The sequence below is a fragment of the Anser brachyrhynchus genome (genome assembly GCF_964034855.1).
Source record: "Anser brachyrhynchus genome assembly, chromosome: 1".
NCBI lineage: Eukaryota > Metazoa > Chordata > Aves > Anseriformes > Anatidae > Anser > Anser brachyrhynchus.
The window spans coordinates 10,976,931-11,003,165 of NC_137694.1; the positions used below are offsets into that span (position 1 = coordinate 10,976,931).

Sequence of the window (26,235 nt, forward strand, 5' to 3'; positions counted from 1 at the left end):
GAATTTAAATTCATTTTCTAACTTAATTCATAATAGTTTTCTCCCTGAAACAAGCCCTCAGAGTTGCAGGTCTTTATTTATACTTTAGAGGAATTTCTAGGATGAAGATGGGATTCCTTACTGATTTTGGCATTATCTTGTGTCCATCTTCTAAGAGAACTGCTGAGTGTGCTCTCAGAAGTAGGACTCACTTTCATCAGTACTCTGCATACCTGGTATGTATGCTTGGAATTACTGTACTTGGTTGTGTGGGTGACAGAAGTAATTCACCTCAAGGACAAGACCACTACTGAGTGAAGACGACTATTTAGATGACTATTTATGAAGACGACTATAAGTTGTAGACTTAGACAACCTGGGAATTTCTTAAAGTTTGGCAACTGCCTTATGGTCTGCAGAACACCTCTGTAATGCCTACTAAGGCAGTCATTGTTCCTCAAGTACGCCACTGTGTGTGTCCAGCTTACTCTTTGTTCCCGTGAACAAAGATCATTCCCATAGTTCCTCTTTGTGGTAATAACCAGCAGAATTTGTTGAACTTTTTTCTGAGCTTGCTGAGACTCAAGAACTGGACTAGGAGAGTTCGTTTCTGAGGGCACAAGCCCTGAGAATTTCAGAATTACATTTTAGAATTATATTTCAGTAACATTTTTAGGTCTCTTTTTTCATGTTTGAAATCTAGGCATTTGTAAGAAATGCAGGTATAGTAAGAGGAATTCAGGGAGAGTCCTGTAAACATTTTGGAATGATAGGATTGCTTTATTAGTTCAAATAAAAATATTTTAATGATCCTTTAAAGACTAGAATTCTCACTGAGAGGTGCCACAAAGTGGCAGTAGATAATCACAGAATCACAGAATTGTAGGGGTTGGAAGGGACCTCGAGAGATCATCGGGTCCAACCCCCCTGCCAAAGCGGGTTCCCTAGAGAAAGTTGCCCAGGTAGGCATCCAGATGGGTCTTGAATTTCTGCAGGGAAAAAGACTCCACAACCTTCCTGGGCAGCCTGTTCCAGTGCTCTGTCACCTTCACCGTGAAGAAGTTCTTTCGCATGTTGGTGTGGATCACTTCCTGTGATCCATTTTGTGGCCATTGCTCCTTGCCCTGTCCTCACACACTACTGAAAAGAGGTTGGCCATATCCCTTTGTCTCCCACAATTCAGGTATTTATAAACATTGATAAGATCCCCTATCAGTCTTCTTTTCTCCAGGCTGAACAGACCCAGGTCTCTCAGCCTTTCCTCACGGGGGAGATGCTCCAAGCCCTGTATCATCTTTGTGGCTCTCCGCTGGACTCTTTCCAGGAGATCCCTGTCTTTTTTTGTACTGGGGAGCCCAGAACTGGACACAGTACTCCAGGTGAGGGCTGACCAGGGCAGAGTATAGGGGGAGGATCACCTCCCTTAACCTGCTGGCCATGCTCCTTTTTATGCACGCCAGGATCCCATTGGCCTTCTTGGCCACCAGGGCACACTGCTGGCTCATGGCCAACCTGTCGTCCACCAGGAACCCCAGGTCCTTCTCTGCAGAGCTCCTCCCCAGCAGCTCATCCCCCAGCCTGTAATGATACATGGGGTTGTTCCTTCCCAGGTGCTGGGCTCTATACTTGCTTTTGTTAAACCTCATTTGCAGATTCTGAAAAAAATTGTCTCTTAGCCATCATTATGTAAGGCTTTCCAGTAGTGACTTGGCTGTGCAAGTATTCATAATAATCGGAAAATTTGGTTAGAAGTTCCTTTAATGAGAATATTTTAACACAAGCAAATTAATGTAATATATGATCTACAGATAGAGTTCACTCTCAGGGCATGTAGTGAAAAGTTTGATGATGAGCTTTGTACCTTTAGGTATGTAAGAAGAAGGAATTCTTTACAAAATAATGTGACCATTCTAAAATCAATTGGTGCATTATTTATTTTATTTTATTTTATTTTATTTTATTTTATTTTATTTTTTCATTTCAGGCATGTGATTAAAAAAAAAAAGAACAAAAATATGTAAAAAACAATCTAATTACTTTTTCCACATCATGGGTAAGGAGTAGATGTGCTACTCTATTGAATTATAAGTTACAATTGAAATATTAACTTCCTGAGTATGTCCGGTCTTTGTATAGAGCTTGTTTTGTATAAGATAAACTTGTGTTAAGTTGAATATTTATGCATAATTACTGGTAATAGTAATACTACAAGTCTTTTTTGCTAGAGTTGTATAGTTGCAATTTATTAATTTACTTTGGAAGTATTATTCAGACAGGATGTCTTCTGTATGCTGAAATTTATAATGGTGGCTGATTCTTTCTTATTCCAAATTGTATGCTATGTTTCTTTCCTTTATATATATATATTTATAGATCTTTTATATTTTCATATATTTCTTATATATTTTCATATATTTTTGAAAAGACAAATATGTATTTGAATGTGGTGTAGTGATCTTCAGTCTAATCAGTTTAAGAGCTCTCTTGGAATATGCTTTCAATTTATTTTTGTAGGTTAGTAATGGTGGAAAGCTGAAATGCAGCTGCGTATTTCTATTAGATGTACAATTTTGTCTTTTTTTTTATTGTTGTTGTTGTCCAATTATGTATCAAATGAATAATAATTATTTAAAATATAGTTAATAGCTACAAGTCTTTTTGATGACCCCATCAAGAAGAGTAAATTTATCAGCTTCCAGAAGCCTGCTTGGGATGCTTGCAGAGCAAGGTCTTTTTCATTTTGGGGTGAGCTTAGAATTCATAATCCCATTGAAACGGGACAACTTTTGCAGACAAGTTGCCTTGGGATGGAAGGACAGGAAATAAATTTGACTATGAAATTCTGATGTAAAAACATCAACCAGATGAAGAGAAAAGCGGAATTTTTCTCCAGCATGGAGAAATGTACAATTCAACTTCAGAACTTGATGTTATCATCTGACAGAAAAGTGATCTTTAACATAGAGGATTAGACAGCAAATCAACCAAACCCATCTGTTATGACATTTGGTTTCCTTGAGAACCATATTCTCCACAAGTTCACAGAACTGGCTGAAGTACCAGGCATGAAATATATTATGAGTAAAACACATGAATATTGTTCTAATCACCGGACTATTTGCAGAAAAGTAATTTGAAAACTTTATTAACGTACTTACTGCTGACAACAATACTTTTAGGATAATTAATAGGTTTAGTCTTGTGAACAATAGCAATTACCAACAGATGGACAGTTACTTAAAAAAAATATTGTGTTGGAAGCTTTTGGGGACATTGTAGTTGCACTGTTTTTACTGTAGTATATTTAGTTTTGTACTACTTTGTATATATCCGATGCAACATCTGTGCCATTAATTTCCAATTATGAAAATTGCATAAGAAATAATAACAGACTTTCAAGTTATGTGAATAAGTCATTTCAGAAACCACTGTTTTTCTGAATTTAGTTAAAGATGGACCATACTAGGATGAATGCAGACTATATCACCATCTGTAAAAGATCTTTAGTCTGATGAATTTCTTGGTCTTTAAAATGTTTGTCTCTCTTTAGAGAATAATGATATTTGATTTCTAAAAACAAGCCTTTTTTTTTTCTTTCTTTTTTTTTTTTCTCTCTTTTTTTTTTTTTTTCTCTGAGTATATGAGATACAAAAAGAGAAACTTCGGGGAGGATTTAGCACATTACTTTACAATAAGAATAAGATTTTTTTTCCTCTTTTTTATTTTTTTTTACTCTTTGATTTGATATTCTGGGAATTCTATGGAGAAAAACAATCAGTTTCTTCTCATCCTGCAAACATATTTTAACATGTTTAGCAGTGCACACATGGGTGGTCACTCAGTGTGCAAAGCTAAGCAAATGAGAAAATATTTGCTTAACTGGAAACAATAACTAAGAAAATTGTTTGACTTTCAATATTATATAAATGGGCCAACTATCTAAGAAAAGCTCTTAAATGTTACACAGTTTTTAGAGTCTTGGCCTGCAGGTGGATAAACTAGCATAAGGCCCAATACCCATTTTGATCTCATGGATGTTGCCAATGGGAAGAGGAGATAATTATTCTGTAAAAGGCATCAGAGTGGCAATATCACCAAAGAACTCCAGTTCCCACAATTTGACCTGCAATGCAGAGTACAAACCTAATACTTTGAACCAGTCTCAATTCTAAGAAAATAAAACAGCATCTCTTCTGCAGATGCAGGTATCATGAACAGCACAGAGGCAGTGGCTGAGACAACAACGTGCATCCAGGGGCAGGGTGAGGGCTACCGCGGCACGGTCAACACCATATGGAGTGGAATCCAGTGCCAAAGGTGGGACTCTCAGTTTCCTCACCAGCACAACATCACTCCTGAGAACTTCAAGTGCAAGTGAGTAGACACAGGCAGGTGTTACTGCAGTAGGCAAAGAGCAGTTCTTGTTGTTTTTAAACTTCATGCCACCAAAGTAGGCTGTGGGATCCCTGCCCCTCACTCCGAAGTGGGATGAATTTACTTTGCTTGCTAGAAAACTTTTGAATATGGGAAAATCAATTCTTCCTATACCAAAATACTGTTTCTAAATGATTTTGTGTGAAACTGTAGTTTCTAAATGCATTTGTGTGAAAATGTAGTTTTGTTTGTTTATTTGTTTTTAATGAACATTATCATCAAGCTTGTGTTTAATTGATTGAACATTTAATAGATGTTTCCCAGGGTGGAACCTGAATTCCAGCAGTGCTTGTACATTACTATTGTTTTTCTTTCATGGGGATAAGTACTTGTTTGCAGTTTGGTTACTGAATTTAACTTAACGTGCCCTAAATGTTACCTAAATATAATCTCACTGGCAATACTTGGCATTTATAATATTTGATGATACTTCTTTTATTTTCTGTGGGTTTAATCATTTTTCTGTCTCGTAACTAAATGTATTTACACGAATAGGCCTGATTTTACCTGAAGGACCATGGTTCATCTAAACTTCCTGTACAGTTACCAAAAAGTGAGATACATTTCTAGTATATGAATTATCTACTTATTTTAAGCAGTTACCTTAATCACACTCGTTCAGTCCTTTTTCTAATGAGTGTAGAGGAAACCAAGCCAACCAGCATGGACTTAAAGCTCAGTTTACATGAAATATCTTTACTGACAGCTAAATATTAATCTGGACTTGTGCTGGCATTCAATGGTGTGGATCTTGCAAAGTAAAGAAAAGATTCCAGTTTCAGCTCAGATTCACTCTTTAACAGTAGTTTGTTTAAGCAAAACAAATATTGTGCACAGTAAATATGAAAACATGACAATAATCATTCTATTAGAAAATTGGACTGACACTAAACCTCCTCTGTCAGTCTCAGGACCATCCTGAATTTACCCATAAATTAGTGCTTGAGCCCAATCCCACAGGTGTTTCTCAGACAATCAATCATTGCTTAAATCATTTCGTGCTGTACCTATACAACACTGCTGCAGGATTAGGCCCTAAAGGTTAAAACCCACAAAGGTTTTAACAATTTTCTTAGCAGTGTAGAGTGGCTGCCAATATTAGACCTTTTTATTCAGCCTATGCTTGAGAGCACAGTGGCTGTTTAGGCCAATATCTTGAGCTAAATCAATAAAACCACTTGTATGAATGTTCAAAACACAGAGGAAGAATTACAGCACTAGGACAATTCTTTCCATAGTCTATTATCAGTAAGTGTTGCAGATGGAAAAATGCAGTGAAATACAGCATTGCACAGAACATGGCAACAACTGTCAGGAGATGGGAAAATAAAAGTTACATTTAAGAGGTTTGACTATTTAATTCAAGCTGCAAGACACATTTAAGATGTTCCCTTGTGGCCAACTTTTATTTTAAATGTAACAGCTGTATAGAATTTCAGCATATATTTTTTTGTATTCCAAGATTCATTTTCTTAAATGAATCACTGACAATCTTTAGGACTTTGTTTCTCTAAGCTCAGCAGAACCATTCAAGTACAGGGAATTTTAAGCACTGTGGTAATGTTTGTATTTAAAAGCACTTGTAATGGATTGCAGGTGTATCCAATGTCAGCTTGCATGCAAATTTTGATGGAGAATCATGAATGAAAATAAACTATATTGAAAATATTATTAATCTTCAAATGAAATCTTATAGCCAGTCAAAACACAAGTCCACTAAAAACGAATTCTCAGAACCATGTTCTCATTACAATTACAATATTTTCTGGACACTGTGTTCCTACTGGCTCCTCATCTCCCTGCACCTGACAATGATCAGTAACACATAGACCTTAAGGAGCCTATATTATTACTAATTCATAATAAAAAGCAATAGAATGCATCAGTGGTTTTAGGTGTTCCATGCTGTGAGCTAACATATTTATTTTTATAGGGATTTGAGGGAGAACTACTGCCGAAATCCAGATGGATCTGAATCACCCTGGTGTTTTACTACTGACCCAAACATCCGGATTGGTTATTGCTCCCAGATTCCTAAGTGTGATGTATCAAATGAACAAGGTAACAGAGGGAAAGGTGATAACGTGATTTTAAGTGAATGCTGTACTCTTCCAAATAGCAGATAGGCAGGCATGCAAACTGAAGAAGCTGATCTCAGTACATCTGCATTACACCTGTGTAGTTCTGCTTTTGTGTTATTTGCATACTTGGGATTCATCATGGTGTAAATGAGATTCATTTCTCAGTTCATGTGTTAATTCCAGCAAGAAAAGCTGCAGTAAAAATTTACTATGGGATCTGATTTTTAGACAAGGTGAATCTGCACTCTGCTACCTTTCTTAATTTGAAAGGCCTTTCCCAAAACTGAGTTATTTCCCACAATTTCTTGGTTTACAGTCTTTCTGTAACTGCAAGTGAGGCCACCAAATGTGGTCTATTTATTTTTTCATATATCCCCTTGACTAAAAGGTTTTAAACTGAAAAAAAAAAAAAAACACATAGGACTTCCCTTTCCTCTTTAAATTATTACCTCTGTCTGTAAAGTCCACAGACACTCCCTAGAGTCATTCCTAAGTCTTGGTCTTGGTATCACTCTAGGGAGTATTACTGCGCGCTGAGAATTTATGTCAATCATACCATAAACTGCAACCTATTGCAACCTATTACCCAACTTCAGTGTATACGATCTTCATCTATAAATTTTAGCTAATTTATCTCTTAAGACATAAAGACTTGCAGTTACAAGAGCTGTGTCAGAGCAAGGATTACATTTTGATTTATTTATTTTTTTTAAATTAATGTATCAATTATCAAAAAGTAAAACTACTGATGAATATGAAATGAAATGCTTTATACAAAAAGTCTTTAGAGTAATGATCATTTTAAATAATCCTCTTGAAAAGTCTCAAAAAGGCTTGTGATAAAAGCATGAATTAAACATGACTTCTACTAGAGTGAACAGGCAAGTTTTCGAATTACATTAAAATTAAAGCCATGTTGATTTTTTTGATTCTGCTAAAATAGAACTTAAATCAAGAATTTTAAAATGTAACCAGTATCCAGAGTCTGCATGTAGTTAGGCTGTTGAAGGTAGGCTGGCAGAGAGTCTGTTCTGGGGGAGGGAAGAGGAAGGATGGCAGTTTGTATAAAAAAGTTCCTGACAACTTTTAGAATATTTGGTGTGACCATTCTAAATTAACCATAAAGTAACTATTTATGAAATAAATTCTCCCAGTTTATCTCAGTAAGACAAAAATGCTACTGTGCTGAGAATGAAGGTCTCAAGCAGGGGATTATGTATCTAAATTTGAAAACTTTCTCATTTTTTTTTCTCATTTTCATTTTGATTTGATTTATATTGGTGCCTGATTTATATCATATAGTCTTTGCTAAATACAAAACTTGGTTTTAATTATTTGGGTTACTGATGGAAAGCAAGAGTTTTCTCTTCAGTGTTGCACAATCACCCTCCATTTTTCTTTGTCTCAACATGTCTTATTCAGATTGTTATCGTGGCAATGGCAAGAGCTACATGGGAAATCTATCCAAGACAAGATTTGGGCTAACTTGCTCCACATGGGACAAGAATATTGAAGACTTACGTAGGTGAGTGCATACGAAATAGACAGAGATGGTTCAGTGAGTCCTGAATAAATACTACCTCCAGATGGCATCTCTTTCTTCTGCAGTGATTCTAACATAGACCCTTATACCCTGGATCGTAGCAATTTTTCTCCCTTCCCCTCCCCTCCCCTCCCCTCCTCTTCCCCTCCCCTCCCCTCCTCTCCTCTTCCCCTCCCCTCCCCTCCCCTCCCCTCCCCTCCCCTCCCCTCCCCTCCCCTCCCCTCCCCTCCCCTCCCCTCCCCTCCTCTCCTCTCCTCTCCTCTCCTCTCCTCTCCTCTCCTCTCCTCTCCTCTCCTCTCCTCTCCTCTCCTCTCCTCTCCTCTCCTCTCCTCTCCTCTCCTCTCCTCTCCTCTCCTCTCCTCTCCTCTCCTCTCCTCTCCTCTCCTCTCCTCTCCTCTCCTCTCCTCTCCTCTCCTCTCCTCCCCTCTCCTCCCCTCCCCTCCCCTCCCCTCCCCTCCCCTCCCCTCCCCTCCCCTCCCCTCCCCTCCCCTCTTTCTCTTTCAGTGTTCAAATATATTACACAACATGTTTATTCAGACTAACCACTAATTGCAGGCTTCAGCATTTTACTTAGTGTTTAGTTTACTGGTCTGGTTTGCCCCATCTTTGTCCTTGAATGTTTTTTGTTGGTGGTGGTGGTGGTGTTTTTTGTCTGTGAGACGATAAGAAATAAAGCAGGAAATGGTTATGTTACATTTGCTTAATATTTATATTTGCCTTTTTTCAAAGTTCTGAACAACGTAAATTCCCATACAACTTGATCTGTTCTCTTAGCTCATCTTGCTTCAAGCATGTCTTGGACTTGAAACCTCCTGTGGTCCCATGCAAACTGAAATTTAATCATGGGTCTATGATCTAATGACATTGACATCAAATGCAATTAAAGTAAATTGCAGTTTCTATTGTGTTTTGTTGCTTTGGTTTCTTTTTCAAGTAGTGAAAATATCAAGTTTTTTTGCTTTACTTGTTCAGGTAAAAATGAATCAGCAGAAAGTACAAAAGGAGCTGTGAGTTTCTAAGACTTTTTCAATCATGCTAGGATCATCAATGTTGTCTCTGTTTGTTCAGTAGAGTAGATTAATAAATTTCAGGAGTAACAGGAACAAAGTAAATCAGTAAGTCAGTCTCCAGAGAAGCTGTATTACTGAAGACAGATTTCAGTGGCATTGTCTAGAATCACCAGCTGGACTATGTGTGGTTTCCCCTACACAGAGTCAGAGACAGCGTATATATTCCAGTCTACTGTCCGTCTAAGGAAGGCAGAGGTTTAAGGTCAGGCCTTCGGAGAGCTCAGAGAATTCTTCAGTTAGCTGTGAATGAGTTAGCTTTAACCTTGTACCAACTGGATGCCTGATGCAATTGCATTCACGTCATCTTGAGGACAGATCAGCCTTTCTTCTCTTACTGTCACTAATTTTTTATCTGGGAACTTCCTTGGGGAGGTATTTGTCTCACTTCAGCAGTTACTCTGGTTTTGGGTGTGCTAGAAGCAACTTGCATGGTCAGTTATTAACTATGAGGGAAGCACAACTGTAACTTAAGAAACGTGTACGCTCCTGTCTGAAAGACCAGAAATAAACATCTTTCTCTGCTTCAGATTGTCACCTCAGACTTTCACGTTTAGTTAAATGCTTCATGTGGGTTTGCAGCTTAGGTCGCCTTTCACTGTAGTTTGAGACATTCAAATTTTTCTTTTCCAGTTGCTTAACTTTATTGCATTTGTCCTTCCTTTACCTAAAATTCAGCTTTCTTCTGTGCTGATTCAGTGCTCCCTTCTGTTAACTGTAAACATGCAGGGAGAAGTTAACCTGTGTTCCCAGAACAGGCCTGAATATTTGCTGAATGCAGCATAAACACTCTTATAATCAGTTTAAAGATCCCTCCTGAGGGTATCCAGGGATTTTAGCTCGAGTGAGAGAGATCTAGAAACCTTCCAGCAAGTCCACTCATTGCTTAAAATACCAACCAGAGGAAAGTTGGACACAGATCCAGTGAATATTTGTGACTCAACTTCATTTTGATTTTAACCAGCCCTAAACACTGACCTGTAGGCTTCTCAATCAGCTAATATTACAATGTGGGGCAAAGCAATATTTAACCTTTGAAAATCTGGGCTATAGTATAAAGCTTTTCAACACTTTGATTTTTTTTTCCCTGTAGGCATATACAAATATTCAGAGAACCAGATGTTAGTAAACTGAAGAAAAACTATTGCCGCAATCCAGATGATGATTTTCATGGTCCCTGGTGTTACACAGATGATCCTCTCGTTCCCTGGGATTACTGCCCTATTTCTCGATGTGAGTACTTGGTATGCCTCAGGCATTGTCAACTGTGCGGTCTCAGTGAAACCATGGTGTCAGTGTATACCTTTCTGTTGTCACTTGTGGCAGCAGAAAATGTGTAATTATATCAAGAATCAATTACATATGACTAAAAAGGAATGGAGAGAAGCTGCTTGTGCAATGTTTGAACAAGGGGTCTTTTTCCTTGACCAGTTTGGAGTTTTCAGGGCTTATTTATACAGCAGGAGCATAAAAGGGCTATTACAAATAGTCAAACGTATTCCAGCGGATCTAGCTATTGAATGAGGGCTGGATGGAAACAAAGAATTGTCTAGTGGTTAGAATGCAGGCTGTGGCCTTAAGAAACCCAGGGACAGCTATCTTCTGTGGCATGAGCTTCATGGTCTGTTTGTGTGTTCTGTATTTATCAAGTGAGGATAACTCACTATATGTATGATGATGTGTATATGTGCTATATAGATTAGATCCTGCTTTTGGATGTTTTGGGGATGATTTAACTCCTGGCAAGAATTAAGAAAATCACTCCTCTAAAGTTGCATGTTATAAAGCTAAATAGCTCAACTATACAGAATTAAAAGTCATAGAGAATTCAGTAATAAACTGAAGGTAGGTGGAAAAAATACATTAATGCTGAAAAAAATGTGCAATTCACATTTAGGTTCAAGATTTTTCTCTTTAATTCCTATTTCTAAATCACAGTGGTATATATCCTTGGAGAACATTTAAATGATAAATCAGGCGTTTGAATATGTCTGTGATCTCTAGAGGTTGAGGATAATGTTAAATTCATTCCTAGCAGTAATTCACTGCATTTCCTCATAGTCTGAACTGCAGCATTTCTATGAGGTGATATTAGAAATCTCAGGTGATTTTTTTTGGCATCTATGTGAATAGTAAACAAAATGTGCAAATGTCAATGTAGATAAAGAACAATGACTGACTGAATATAAATTTTATTCATTCTTTCTTAGTTAATTCTATCAATTCCTAAGGCAATATTCACAAAAAATATTTGTCATGTTTGTATTGTAGGTAATGGTTAGTATTGTGATAACTGGATTCTAATGCTGGAATATGTCTGTTTTAGAATTGCAACTTGTGTGGACTAGTGTTAAACTATTAATAGCTTATTCATGTACTGGTAACCAGTTTAAGCAGTATGAACAAAATGTTGGTAGTTACCAAGTGTACTTGGTGTCTTTAACTGATCTGTTCAAACTTTGCTATGTATATACACATACGTATACACATATACATATTCATATGCATATATATACACATAATTTTAACTATATATAGTTGAAATTTATATATATATATATATCTTTACACACATTTATATATTTGGGTAATGACAGAAATCTAGTTAGATAAGACAGGTTAAATTTTGCCCACACAAATTTTCAGTAACTACATCCATACATCTAGCTCATATCACTAGGCCACACTGCAGACTTTATGGAAGGCAAAAATTTTGAAGACAATTTAAGCAACCTTATTTTAACTTCATCACGACTAGATGGAAAAACAAATCCAGATTTTGGGGAATACAATTTCATAAGGATAAGTTCTTTGTGATAGCAACATATAGTGGGATTTTTTTTAAGTTACAAAGACTTCTAAGGAAATTAGAAAATTTCTTTAAAGTTGATCTATGTTTAATGACATGACTTCTACTGTTCCTGTACGCTTACAGAAAAAAAGACAATTTCATTTTTCTGCCTTGGCTTAAATGAAATGTAGAAATTGAGCATTTCAGAGAGCCTGATGTATTCAAGATTCAGCCAAGATGAGAAATGCTTGAAACTACTGTTGCAAAATGTTTAATTCTTATTCCATTTTATTGGTATGAAATTCTTCCATCCTATTTAACCTGACCAAACTGTGCTTTTACAGAATGAAATCACTGAAATTTTAAACTTCATGAAATATTAAAATTAACAATATGCATTTTGCTGTTTATTTTGACTATGTTCAGGTTTTAGATGTGTTTTAATTTTGTATTGTGTATGCATCTTATGTGTCTGTCTAGGTGAAGGTGATACAACTCCTACTACAACCAGTGTGGATGGTAAGTTTGCAGATGTACTGTGCACTGCATGCATTATATTCTGCAAGAGTAGCCATTTCTTTCTGATTGGGAAGGAAAAAAAAGATCAATTAAAGATACAAAATGTACAGCTTGGGAAAAAAAAAAAAGCTGTAAAAAAAAGGCAAATGTAGAATAGCTTTACTATACTTTTTATTCTCATCTTCCTATCTCGCAATTGGCGAGATATAGTAATGACTTTCAGTTTACTTTATAAATATGGAAATGTTTGTAATAAACTTAAAAATATGTATTTTATATTCCCTACAAATATCTCTATAGAGTGAACCAGCTTCACTGAAGTAGTTTTGATACTTTAGAAACATATTTCATTAGCTCAGGAAAGAACACCCTACCCATGATAAATATTGACCTTCTTGTGGTCCTTATGTGTAACTGCACAGGTTTCCTACCGCTGTTTTTAGTAAAATGTGATCTCTGGACCTGCTTTCAGATACTGTCATTCCTTGTGCCTCAACAAAACATTTGAGAGTTGTAAATGGAATCCCAACTCAAACTAACGAAGGATGGGTGGTTAGTTTGACATACAGGTAATTATCACTTTGATAAAAAGGACAAAGCATCTAATAGGATATTTGTTTTGGAACTATAGAAAAAGTTGATCATAGTAAGGATACTTGTAGATTGCAGTTAAATCCTGTAAAAAAAGGAAATCAGCATTCCTGAAACATCTGGTGTTTCCATAGTTTTCAGTCCATCAATGAAACAGTTATATGTTAATTATTGCTAACTTACACATATAAGCTTCTAAAGCATACACAGCATTCTAGTCCTTGGATTCTTTAGATCGGCTACTGTAGATCTTTTTGTCATTAGCTTAACACCCTGCCTTAAGCTGTTTATTTTATAGAATGCTAGAAGAAAATTGAGGTTCATGTCAATATAAGTATTTTAACAGCACTGCATTTAGATATGAAGTATTGGATTCAGGATATACACCCGTGCTTAATTTACCTTTCTGCTCATAAAATTGCATGCAATTGAAATGTATTTTGTATTAAAAAATAAGTAGGAGCTATAAGGAAATTTCTTTCACTCGGTAAATCAAGACCCTAACATGTACATCTGGAAATGTGCATTACATTATGGCAGATCTTAGTTTGCTACTGTGTAAAAGCCAGAACACAGAATTACTGCTTCTTGAGTTCATTACTCTTTGGTTAATAACTCATCAGCTAGAAGTATGAATCACTAATGGATAGCAGGAAATAGATCTCAAGCATCTTTTTTTGTTTGTTTGTTTGTTTTGCTCTTCTAGTACAGATTACAGTACAGCTTATTACTATTAGCTTATGTCATCCCTTTTAAAAACATGTTTTAACTAATACTTTGGGGCAAAAGAAAAGACAAAAAGTCTATTTTCTATATTTCTTCATTGCTAGAGAAATGCTGGGAGTCCTTCCCATCCTTGTCAATGTTCCCATCTCATGGGCTCATATCATAGTGGTCTATATCTTTCTAAAAGTTTAGCAGATGGCCGATAAATAAATTTCTAGAGGAACATCATTCTATTCCTGGACTAAATAAACATATAGAGGGACTGAAATGCTGAATCACTCTCAAAAAGTTTATCTTGCCACTGTTTTTAAAGCAGCCTTGATGGCTGATGAACTTTTAGACAAGAAAGGTGAATTATATCTGAGTGCCTAAAATGTAAATAGCTAAAATTAAGCAAATTGACCCTGGGTTTTGTGCTATGCTACAGAATTCCATTAAGTTCATAAATGACTGAAGGTGTTTTCTTGGGGGTGTTTTTTTTTTTTTTTTTTTTAAAAAAAAGAGATTCCTCAAATACGCCAGAAGCAAAATATATTTTTAAGTATTACATAAGTCTAACATGTAGGTTAAAAAATGTACTTTTATTTTGTATTGTTACCAGGGAAGCAGATAGACTTTTGTCTGAAACAAAATCTTAATGACTCCAGAATTTTTCTTGGAGGCGTAGAGGGTTCATAAATGATTCTGTATCCTAACTTTTATTCTGAAAAAGTCTAACTATACATCTCAAAATAGAAGTGCTGTGTCTGAATGGTAAAGTCCTAGTGCTGCTTACAAACTTGCATATTTGCAATCAATGCCCACTTATAAAATTAATTAATTAAATTAATCAGTGACATGCTTTCCTATACATATGATCCAGATTCTGTTATCAAGTGTATTTAAATATATTTGGAGGAATTTCATCCATTCCAGGAAATCAGCTTTGGATTTTGCGCTACATTTAAATAAGAAGTGTAACCTTCATCTGTCTGCTCGTCAGTCTGGTAAAGGAGATCATGAAATCTTGTAAAGTTGCATTGATAAATAATGATATATACATGAAGGAACCACATTTATGTTCCTTTTTGTGACATTTTTTATAGTAAAACGGGATAGAATCAAGATTTTATAGACCCCAGCCTCTTGGACCAGACAGTCTGTTCCTCAACCAAAATACAACCAAAAATAATAATAATAATAATAAAAGACCCCGAACAACAAAACAAAATGAAAACAAACAAACAATCAAAAAACACAAAACAAGAAAGCATCTGTGCTATTCTGCTTTCTTTAAACTCTATTTTGAGTCTGGACTTCTTCCAACAATTCCTGTAAAACTGTGAACATTTGTGTGATTTGAATTTATAATTTGTAAGATTTCAAGCTTCTCCCAAATTGCTGACAGTTTTGATTCACTTTCCAAAGAGCTGTAGAAAATAAATGTGATTTTGGAGGCACAAAGAAGGAAACTAATTAATCTGCATTCCAAAGTCAGCTTTTTTTTTGAAAAAAAATGTCATGTTTAATTGTTTTAATTTTACTTGATATATGATACTGCAGGTTTTCTATAATCATGTGTAGGATGTCATACATTGCAGATTGTTTCCAACTGAAGTATGTGGGGATGGAAATCTCATAGGACTGGTAATCAAATAGTAACTCTCCACCTTGAGGTCAATAACACTTTGAATAATGCTTTGAATAATACTTACTTGAAAAATATTGTTTACATCTGTTGGCAGTTTGGGGTCTTGATTGAATGTTTCAGTCCAGTTCCTATCACAAAGAAGTCCACTTTATTTTATTTTATTTTATTTTGTTTTGTTTTGTTTTATTGTTTTTATTTTATTTGTTTTATTTTTTTAAGATAGCTTTCTTATAAATCCATCTTTGAAAACACTAAATAAATAAAGTAACTGATTTTCTCTTTCCTCCTGGCTTATACAAACTGAAGCAAATCTGGAAAGTCATGCTACTACATGTATTCAAAATGTATAGCAAATGGACAGTGAAATGTTTTCACAGGCTGTCATTCAGCCACCTTTCCCTACACCTGGGGAATACATAAATGAAAGCTGACAGCAACACTCTAGAGATTTTGTCCAGGTAGAAAGAAAAAAATATATATAATTTATTTTATTTTATTTTTCAGGAATAAGCATATCTGTGGAGGTACTTTGATAAAGGAAGAGTGGGTTCTAACAGCAAGACAGTGTTTCCCTTCTCGGTACAGTAGTCTGTAGCTTTGCAATATTGAAATATATGTATCTTTTGTTATTTAAAAGCACAACAATTCCTTAACTTAAATGCAACAGTTTTCACTCCTTTTTGGCTTTAACACTGCTCACCTGATATAAAAATTCCTGTGGGACCTTGCCATTTTCTGTTATTATTATTGTTAGGCTAAAACTTTATTTTACATAGAGGTATGTTTTCCAAGTGTAAGAGTTACACAATTGCCTCTTTATGAAAATAATCCCATGCTTCTGCTGAACTAGACACAATAAAATAGAATTCTTAGGCAAATCTTGAAAAGTTTCAAGGTTCATACTTTCCAAGCCTCTAAATGTTTGGATACTAGTAGGAAACAAAAATTACATTTTAGTCATGGTTAACAATAAAATTATGTAGTAACTTTAGACCAAAAGCATACATTTGAGCATGTTGATTTTGGAATAACAATTGGCAGTGTAGATCCACTTCTAGTGAAGACTGTTAGTTAAGATCTTCTAGTACAATCATAGTAAGCAGAGTTTTTTGAGTTATTCTGTTATACATTCAGCAAAATTCTAACCAGCTTTGCCTACTTTAGGTACAAAGATTTGAAAGACTACAAAGCCTGGCTTGGAGTCCATAATATCAAAGGAAAGGGAGAGGAGAAGCATAGACAAGTTCTGAATATCTCTCAGCTGGTATATGGTCCTGCAGGGTCAGATTTGGTCTTGCTGAAACTTAGCAGGTTAGTAGCTACTATTGCTAATTCCAGGATTTTCAGCTACTGTATGAAATTCTTCCAAAATAAGCATTGCAAATTCAGTTCTGTACAGTTGTGATATTGCAGATGACATCTCTAAAGGTTAAACTTCTAACAGTAAGATGTTCATGTCAGTTGTTGCTGGGCACATAAAGAAATAATATATTAAGTGGATGGATTTCACTTGATATATGCAAAAATTCATGTTTATTCACTTTACTTAGAACAGATGTTACTTCTGAAATACAGTGCCTAAATACTTTTTCCCCCAATAACCAAGTTTAATTTACAGTGCTTTGTATTTTTATATATATATATATATATATATACACACACATTGGCTACTATATGCTTTTCATTTATAGAATAAGCAGCAGATTTCAACTAAGATATTTGTGTACATATAAGCTTTCAAACTTTCTCTGTATTAACAAAACTATATATTCAAATGAAATGTCATCATTACTTCTGAAGATGAAAACTCAAGTTAAATAGCATAAAAGTGGTGATAGCATTTCAAGAATTTTTTTGACAGTTCACAGCTGTAACACAAAAAATAGGTAGAAGAATCCATCATATTCTTCAAAGAAGGAAGAGAAAGGTAAAGAATTGGCACAGTTTTTAACTGCTGTGGTCTATAATAGCACTTAAAATGATTTTTAGGGTAGACTATAGAATGTGAAGTAAAATTCCTTATGTCTATTGTTCATTTTCTCTTTTCAGACCTGCCATATTGACAACTTTTGTAGAAATAATCCGGTTGCCCATTTCTGGATGTACCATTCCAGAGAAGACCAGTTGCAGTGTTTATGGATGGGGATACACTGGATGTAAGAAATTATTTTTAAAAACTAAATGAAAACATTGACAGCTAACTTCCTTCCTCTTATTATTATAGGAGAGGCTGGTGGTATTGCCTCATGCTATGCTTGTCCAAAACTTTTTATTATAAAATGCAGTTTCAACTTTTTTTTTTTTTAATTTTGTAATCCTTTAAGCATTTTATCTAAGATAATTTCATTTGAAATATTTTCTACCCCATCTTTTATTTATTTTTTTTTTCCTCCAAAGACAGGCAAAATGATGCAAATGCTTCAAAGAACAAACTATAAAAATATTGTTTTCCATGTTTAAAAAATCTGTCAGAATTGTTTTGAAGAGTTCTAACCCTTTTTTGAAAACTTCTCATCCATCTACTTGAGCACCTTTTTTCTATATCCCAAAGCAGGCCACCCTTTGGAAAAATTAATACAGCATCATGTAATCAAAGACATTATTATAATTAATTTACACAAAGACAGTATATTAAGGATACACAGGCAGCCCTGTCTGGCATTTCCTAACTTTTGAGTACTTGACTTTGCAACCTTACTGATGTTTATTAAGCACAGTTTTTTGTGTGAAGTAAATACAAATATGTGACAGAACAGACATTTATTTAGTCTGGTAAATACTCTATCTGGCTAATGATGTGTTGATGATAAAGTTAATAGCTGCCAGTTGACAATAATTATTGCAATAATTACTGTGCTCAAATGTTATTTTGCCACAGACCCTGAGTAAGCAGCAGCAATGTACTCATGCTGTCCTGGAAGCAGAGCAGAAACTAGACTGTAATTCTGAGGTTCTCTCCCTTGTAACCATTACTCCACATTTCTTTGTGGGTGGCAAGTAATCTGTACCAGTCCTCCCCCAGATGACTGCCTTTGATGTTCCCAGCGTGGACATACTAGCCTTCTTCTGAGGGGAATGGCTGTCTGGGGGACAGGGAAGTAGGACTGGGGCAGCATCACAGAAAAGCTTAGCTTAAGAGAACTGATAATGGAATTTGCAATGCTGTGGAGTTATGTGATACCATAAATACGTAACATCTGTCATCTAAGGACTTTGTACTATATTTTATACGCTACTTAATATAATCCTCATAGCATCCCAGTCAGGGAAGGAAAAAGTGTTACACTTTTTAAAAAAAATTTTTATTTTTTATTTTTTTATTTCTTCTTTTCTTTAAGAAAACAGGATAACAATTCAGTGAAGGGCAAGGCTGGCACTTTTTATTGATAGCTGTGAAGAGAATGGGCAGGTCTGGGCCTTCTATTTGTCTTTGCAGCTTGTACAGACTTGTCTTTTGACATGTAGAACAAGAACAAGCTCCACAGGGCTCCTGCTTCATGACCTTCATGCTGATGAATGGAGATTGCATAAAGCTGTGGCTCTGCCCTTGCAGGCACAAAGTCATTCAGTGTAGCTGAGCCAGCACTGAATGAGAAAGACCCTGCACTGTAATAGTATTTTTCAAGTCACACGTCCTTCCCTAGGCCAGAGAAGCCACTGTTGCACATTAACCCCCGTTTAAGGCATGGAATGAAGTCCTTGCTCTGCTGAAGAGAGTGACAACATTTCTCACTTTTCCTGCTATCAATGATGTGCCGAGGCAAGCTGGTAGTAAATTGTAGAATTTGTAGAAATGTAGTTATCTAGCCATTTCTTCTAATATAAAAAAAATCTCCAGATATTCTCAGAGAACTGAAGAGACACGGCACAAAGCAAATTTCTTGCAAATTTTGTTTGTAGCAAATATACAAAATCCAAAAGACATGATATGTTTGATTATATGCATAACAGTGAGGATGAATGAAAATGTGAGTACCAGGGAAAAGTGAAAAGAATAAAGTTATGTGAGTAAACTTATCCAGACTGGATCTTCAATACTTTTTTTTTTTTTTCCTAAAAGAGAGTAAAGTTTTCATTCTCTTTTCAATCCTAGTAGTTAACTATGATGGACTTCTCCGAGTAGCAAACCTGTTTATTTTGGGGAATGAGAAATGCAACCAATATCTCAAAGGGAAGATCACTGTGAATGAGTCAGAAATATGTGCAGTGGCTGAAACCATTGGTGCTGGGCCTTGTGAGGTAAATATTACATTTCCTATGAGTGTATTAAAGCCATCGACATGGTTATTTCTTTCTCAGAAATAATTTACTAGAGTTTTTAAATTATTCTCTCTACATCAAACTTGTACGCAATACACAGAATCACAGAATACATATGTGAATATTCTGCATTGGAAAATGATTTGCATTTCTAGTGATCTATTTTCTGCCAGTGCGGGAAGAAGTTCCTTTGCTTCAATCGCACTATACTGCCACATCAGCAAAGGACTTACATACGTGTTAAATATACTCAGGTGCCTAAACACTTTGCTAGACTGAGATAAATTTGCTTTCCACTCAATCAAAATAAGTTGTTATTGCTAGCACACAGACCATTTTAGCCCTTATTGTACAGACCACAAAGACTGGAGCAAATTTAACTGGGTAGCTAGATAAAGTTTTCCACACAAAATAAAGAACAAGAAAAAATAAATAAAATCAAAAAGCTCAGTGGAGTTAGTAAAGTTATGAAAGAAAGATCCAAAAAACATGAGATTCAGTATTAGACAGAAGAGAGGAGGATTTTTTCTCCCTAATCAAGCCTGAGCCATAATATATTGAGTAGAGGAGAAAGCACTTCAGTGATAGTGTAATTTGATACAGCTGGTTTTCTTGGTACTAGTGTTGATGTTAGAGAAACGACATCTGTGGAGAAATGCAGTAAATCATTTATGGTAGGAAGATATCTTTGTGTGTGGAAAATCTGCCTGAAGAAGTGACGTCTAGAAAGAAGGCAGTCCTGAGTATTATTATGTATTCAATACTCGGAGAAAAAGAGATTATTTCTTAATACCAATGTTAACCAGTGAAATTTTCCCTACCCAGGGGTACTACCAAACCATGGTGAAACTAAGTCTTCATCAGGCTGAGGCCTCTTCCTTTTATTATTAATACCCCACCGGATCCTCTTACTACAGCAAAGTGTAGTGTTTTTTGTTGTTGTTGTTTTCTTGAAAATCAAATATTTCATCATGTTAAGGTTTCTAAATGAAACATTTGCATGGAAGTCTGCTGGGGTTCCTGCACTTTGTTTTCCCCTGCAAGGAGAAATGGACTGAATTAATATTAGCAATCAGTCTTAATCACCACATGGTTTCCGGCTCCCTGAGCTCCCCTTTGAAGCTATTTTCCTAAGCAAAGAACAGGCAGAGAAACAAAATCAGATTGGCAGGTGAAACTCCACTCTTAAAAATGTTTTATGAGTAGCTTTGATGATACTGACATAGTTCATTGTTCATGTGGGAATTAATCCGTAATCAGTTGGGGGGAAAAAAAAATAACCAAATAAAGGTCAGGCATTGTTGTTTCTCTGGTGATCCAGAGAGAATACAATGTGAAATGTTAGCTTTTATTTTTTGAAACCGTATCTCACTACCTAACACATTTAATGCCTAGTTTTGCAGCTAGCTTTCTAGATTCAGTGTAAATTTCCCTGGGTAGAAATGACTGTGTTCGAGCCCCAGATCTATGTGAATATAACTCAACTACAGTTTCATATTAGAAACCTTACTATACAGCCTACACCTATGACTCCCCAAAGCCCCCCTTGGAGGCTCAATACTACTCAGTGCCCTACTGCTCAAATTAGGTGAGTATGGTATTATACAGGTTACCTTACTGATAGGACCCCTATAAGACCACCTACATTATCTCTTTTAACCCTATGAGGCACACTAATAACCAACTAAATCTGTCTATGACAAACAGATTTAAAATCACTCGTTGCTTACTCATCCATAAGCCACATGGGTCAAGCCATTGCTGCAAGCATAATCCAAACCTTCTGATCATTCTCAGGGGCAATAATTCTGATGATCTCTCACGGACTGACCTCCTCCATACTATTTTGCATAGCCAACACAAACTACAAATGCACACATAGCTGAATTCTCATCCTTACATGAGGTTTACAACCACTACCACCCCTCAATAGCTACCTGACTATTGCTATCAATCAGATCAAGCTAATTGAACAAATAAAGGACAAGCATTGCCACTCTTCTGGTGAGTCAGAAAGAATAAAATGCTAATTGTTAACTTTTATCCTTTTAAACAGTCTCACTATCTAATACAAACATTTACTGCCTACTTTTGCTGCTAATTTGCTAGATTAAGATTTGCCTGATTTAAAACTTCAGTATCTGTGCTCAAATTCTGAATCTACGTGAATGTACCTAAATTACACTTTGAATCTAATTTAATCTGTATGGATTTTAGTGCTAAAAAAGACTTTGATCTGAGTTGGACATGCACAAATTTTCCACTGAGTACATGCAGAGGTGCATACTTGTCTCATTCACACAGAATAATGAACATGAGTGTTTTAACAAGTTGCATTTTTTACACTGCAAAATACTACTTTTTTTTGTTGTTTTTCTTTTCCCCTGCCTATTAGTACACATAGATTCTCATCCTAATGCCTTGGAATACAGCCAGAGGGATAACCACCTTGTTCTGTCAGTAAACTTTGAAACAAAGTCTGTTATCACAACAAATATATTTATCAGTCAGCTCACTTCTTCCTCATCTCGCTTATTTGCACATAAACAAATATTGTACTTGCAGTTAGCTAAAACAGGAAAGTAAGAGCTGGTAGTCTGAAGTCACTAGAATCATATGTAAAGAAGGATTACTTGCATGTCGATTCTGGCTGTGAAAGAGATATTGGAAGCTATGTTTTGTCCTATGGTAAGTATAACTCTAATGCCCGTTCATTAAGCTAGGTCCTACCAAAGAGAAACCAGGCAATAAAGGACAGGTGGGAACTGTTCCTTGTAACACTTTCGGAAATTAATTTTTTTTCTTTATTATTTTTTTTTAGCGTGATTATGGTGGTCCCTTGGTTTGTGAACAAAACAGGCTGAAAATAGTAGTGGGTGTCATTGTTCCTGGCCGTGGATGCGCCATTCGAAATCGTCCTGGGATTTTTGTTCGGGTCTCATATTATTCCCGGTGGATACACAAGATCATGATGACCTACAGAAAACCCTGAAAAACTCAAGAACTTCCATTCACAGATTTTGGACAGCATAGAATTAATGTGTAATGTAAAGATCAACAATTTTTTAACTACTTGATAGTCAAGTTTGTTGAGCTTCTTTTAATATTTATGGATGTTTTCAGTGTTTTGTCTATCAGTGTTGTTTTATAAATATTGGAGTGACTTACGGTATATGCAAGTATGGTGACATATCTCCTGAAGATACTTGAATGGGTAAACAATTTTGCAAAAATATTATTACTGTATGATAAATGGTTTTGTAGAAAAAGATCATATGACCTCTTTTATGCTGCTCTTCAGATTATCTTTAAAGGAGAAACAAATTATAGCTCTATTTAACACATCTTATTCTTTCTGTGAGCCATGTATTTCTCTTCATATATGACAAAAGACCTACTGAGAGATATATACGTCTATCAACGACAGCATATATGACCATATTTCTCTTACCCCTTTATGAGAGGTCAAATATTTCAATATTTCATTGAAAAATAGTCCCTTTAGAAATTAGTCTTTTCATTGTTGACCAATTTTGACAAGCCTTCCTTCAGTAGAGCTCTCGTAGAAGTTGATATCACTTCTTTTTACACAGTATCTGTAGGCTCTAGTTCTGCACTTGGTCCCTTTTAATTCTGTACTTGGTCCCACAAGAGATATATCAAAAACCCTCTGGATCAAGGAAGAGATATAGAAACGGATTGGTTAGCAAACTATAATTTGTTCACAGTTAGTCACAGAAGTAACTGTGAATTTACAATGCTAAAAAGTGTATCTGATAAGACTTAAAAAGATTAATCTTGATTAACCATTGACAGATTTTTGCCATTAAAAGAAATTTCAACTAAATATGCCCAAATCTTTCTCAAGAGGCAAGTGTTAAAAATTCACATGCTCCTAGGTATTTCATTAAAATAACTCTGTTTATATCAGGAAGAAGTATAGTTGAATCTAACGCCTGACTGAGAGACTCAGTACTGGTAAAAGTTAGTTATACATTAATAGTCTTTTCAGAGACTTCAGATATTTGATAAGACCTTACCTTAGATTGGTTAAAAACATATCCTTTGTATAGGTCCTTTCAGGGTAATAAAATTATTGCAGGGATCTGATCTTGTATGAAATATGGAAAACATCACCAGTTGTTTAGTATCTTGTGTTTCCTGTCTGTATGTAGAACTATCATTCCTTTATGTTGATTGGGAAAGGGAACAACTATTCAGCATCTGTGAAAACTGCTTGTTCTGCTTCAGGCATTTAGCTGTATGTCTGGAATCATTACACAATTAGCAGATGGCAATATGTTATTATAGGGGGTTGTAATTTCTTGAAAGCCGATACAACATATATCCAGTTATTTTTACTACTGTAATCGCATAAGTAACTGCACTGTTACTTCACTTGTGACTATGTAATTTTATATGTTTCCAGTAGCAAATTGTAAGGTATGCATATCATATCTAACTGCATAGCCGCTAAGCTGACATCATGATGTATATATAAAAAAGAACATTTCATTTAATTCAAAAAATGCAGGGCTGAATTCTGCCCTGGCAGAAAGTAACAGCTTCAGGGGAGCTGTCACGGGAGGCGGTGCTTATGTTGACTCACCAAATTATTTTCTTCAGCAGTGCACTTTGATTTCAGTGGGACTCAAATATGCTGGTGGACTAGGATGAGTTTCAGCCCATGCTTAAGTGGCTTGGCTTGCTGAGATTTGTGTCAAGCATCCAGCAGTTTACTGGTGCATAGGAAGAAGTCTTTTAGCAAGCAGAACTGAAATTTTTCCTGATGTAAATAGTCTCTTTGGACAAGATGCAACTTCCCTGTACAAGGGATCTGAGGTTGTGGATGCTACATGGATAGTCTGTCTTGATCTATTCTGTCTGCCTCTGAAGGCTTTATGCTCCTTTTGGGCTCTCTCACTCACCAGGCCTAAAGAGGGCAGGATTTAGCCTGTTGTATTTACAATTAATTATTGCTATGTATGTAAACGGTGTATTCTTACTAAGTGTATACGGACCATAGCATACTGAAAGGATTAACTTTTTAAGAGAGACTTTTGAAAAAACTCCAAGTGAGTTTTGTTATCAATCACAAGTAGAATGTGGATGAAATATATAATTCCATGTTCACTTTTTGTATTCTAAGAATTATGTGCTCACTGTATTATATTTGCAGGCATTTTAAGTCTATCTAAGAAATTGAACCCTAAAATATTTTAGTTATAAGCTTCTGCTGTGCAGAAGACTGTGATTTCTATATATATATATACACACACATATATATATATATGATAAAAATACTGTTTTTTGTTAGACAATGTGTAAGGATTTTTACCTGTTTGTTCTGGACAGCGCCTCAGTAAAATTTTTGCAGAGTTGCTGCTCCAGAACTTAACATGTTTGTATGCACTTGCTCATCAGGTGTTCTTGCTCTCCCTAACTTAGTATCGAGGGCACATGAGGCTCTGAAGAGCAAGTGAAGAGAAAAATAATGATATGTGGTAATGAATTTGTACTTCATTTATTCCTGTGAATATTTCTTGTTGGTACCAATGGTACCGTACCAGGCAACTGTTATAACTACAGGATTCTCTTAAGAAAGTACACTCTATAGATACTTTTTTTTTTTTTTCAATTGTTCTAACATATTTCTCTCTATAATAGCAGGGGGACCTGATCTAGTGCCCATCTAAATTTCTGGAAGGCCTCTTACTAACTTCAGTGGGATCTGGAATTTATTTTGTAGATATGATTTTACTCATATTAAAATTAAAGGGTACAGAACTTAAACCCTTATCTAAGAAGAACATTCTTAGACTCCATTGAATGTCATCTTCATTTTCCTTACTGCAACTAGTTCATGGACTCTGAAAAGTGTAGTAACTGGTTATGAAATTTTGGGATTCAAACCTAAGACCTGATTTGTGCTACTGAAGTTAGTTTGAATTAATTACTGATTTTCTTTGGTCATTGGAACAGACTGACACTTCTTCCTTTCATTAATGAATATATTTTTCCCTTAAAAAAGCTTTTTCCCTATTTCTTTTTCTCTCATAAACCTCATGACTCTCAGAGAAACTGTTGCTCTCATTGGGAATGTACTGGTCCAGATTTTTGCTGCTATTGCTGAAATCTTCTCTAGCTTAAGACTAAAATTCCCTGAGACATTCTGCAGATCTTTGTTGTTTGTACTTGACAGAGGTACTCACTTTTTCAGGTGAGGGTCCAAATATGTCTCTGACGGTCAAAATCTACTCAGGCAAAATGTCCCTTGAAATCAGTGAATGTGATTGTCAAAAAGCGGGGGCTGAAATTTGCTCAATGCTTTTCCCTACAGCTGTGCACTGAACTATATGCATCCTTGTACACGGAAAAGCCCACCAGTTCTGGACTTCACAGCAACTGAAACAGCAGGCGAGGCTTTATTGCCATCCTTCTGGAAGGCTGGTTGTAAACCAGTTCACCCCCATGGAACCTGTATAAAACCAGTAGGATTGGTTATTTAGTCTTCTTTCCTTACTGATTATTTTCTTCCTCCCTTATGTGCACTGGTATATTATTGTTTTATGAATGTTGGGGCTGCTGGCAGGAACTGACATGGCTTTTCATCC

General features: G+C 35.7%; 1 protein-coding gene across 3 annotated transcripts in view; it reads left to right on the plus strand.

Annotated features, from left to right (window-relative positions):
• HGF (hepatocyte growth factor) overlaps positions 1-25,930 on the plus strand; it is a 63,950-nt gene extending 38,020 nt beyond the window's left edge. For 2 of the 3 annotated variants that reach the window (XM_080557672.1, XM_080557670.1), the window contains exons 8-18: positions 4,179-4,353; positions 6,347-6,474; positions 7,917-8,019; positions 10,198-10,337; positions 12,376-12,414; positions 12,887-12,983; positions 15,866-15,940; positions 16,526-16,672; positions 17,411-17,517; positions 19,455-19,600; positions 22,443-25,930. In XM_080557672.1, coding sequence (XP_080413798.1) covers positions 4,179-4,353; positions 6,347-6,474; positions 7,917-8,019; positions 10,198-10,337; positions 12,376-12,414; positions 12,887-12,983; positions 15,866-15,940; positions 16,526-16,672; positions 17,411-17,517; positions 19,455-19,600; positions 22,443-22,613 — 1,328 coding nt within the window. In that variant the 3' untranslated portion in view covers positions 22,614-25,930. The remainder of the gene's footprint in view (positions 1-4,178; positions 4,354-6,346; positions 6,475-7,916; positions 8,020-10,197; positions 10,338-12,375; positions 12,415-12,886; positions 12,984-15,865; positions 15,941-16,525; positions 16,673-17,410; positions 17,518-19,454; positions 19,601-22,442) is intronic. The other variant, XM_080557671.1, reaches the window with a different exon arrangement.
• The last annotated feature ends 305 nt before the right edge of the window (positions 25,931-26,235 follow it).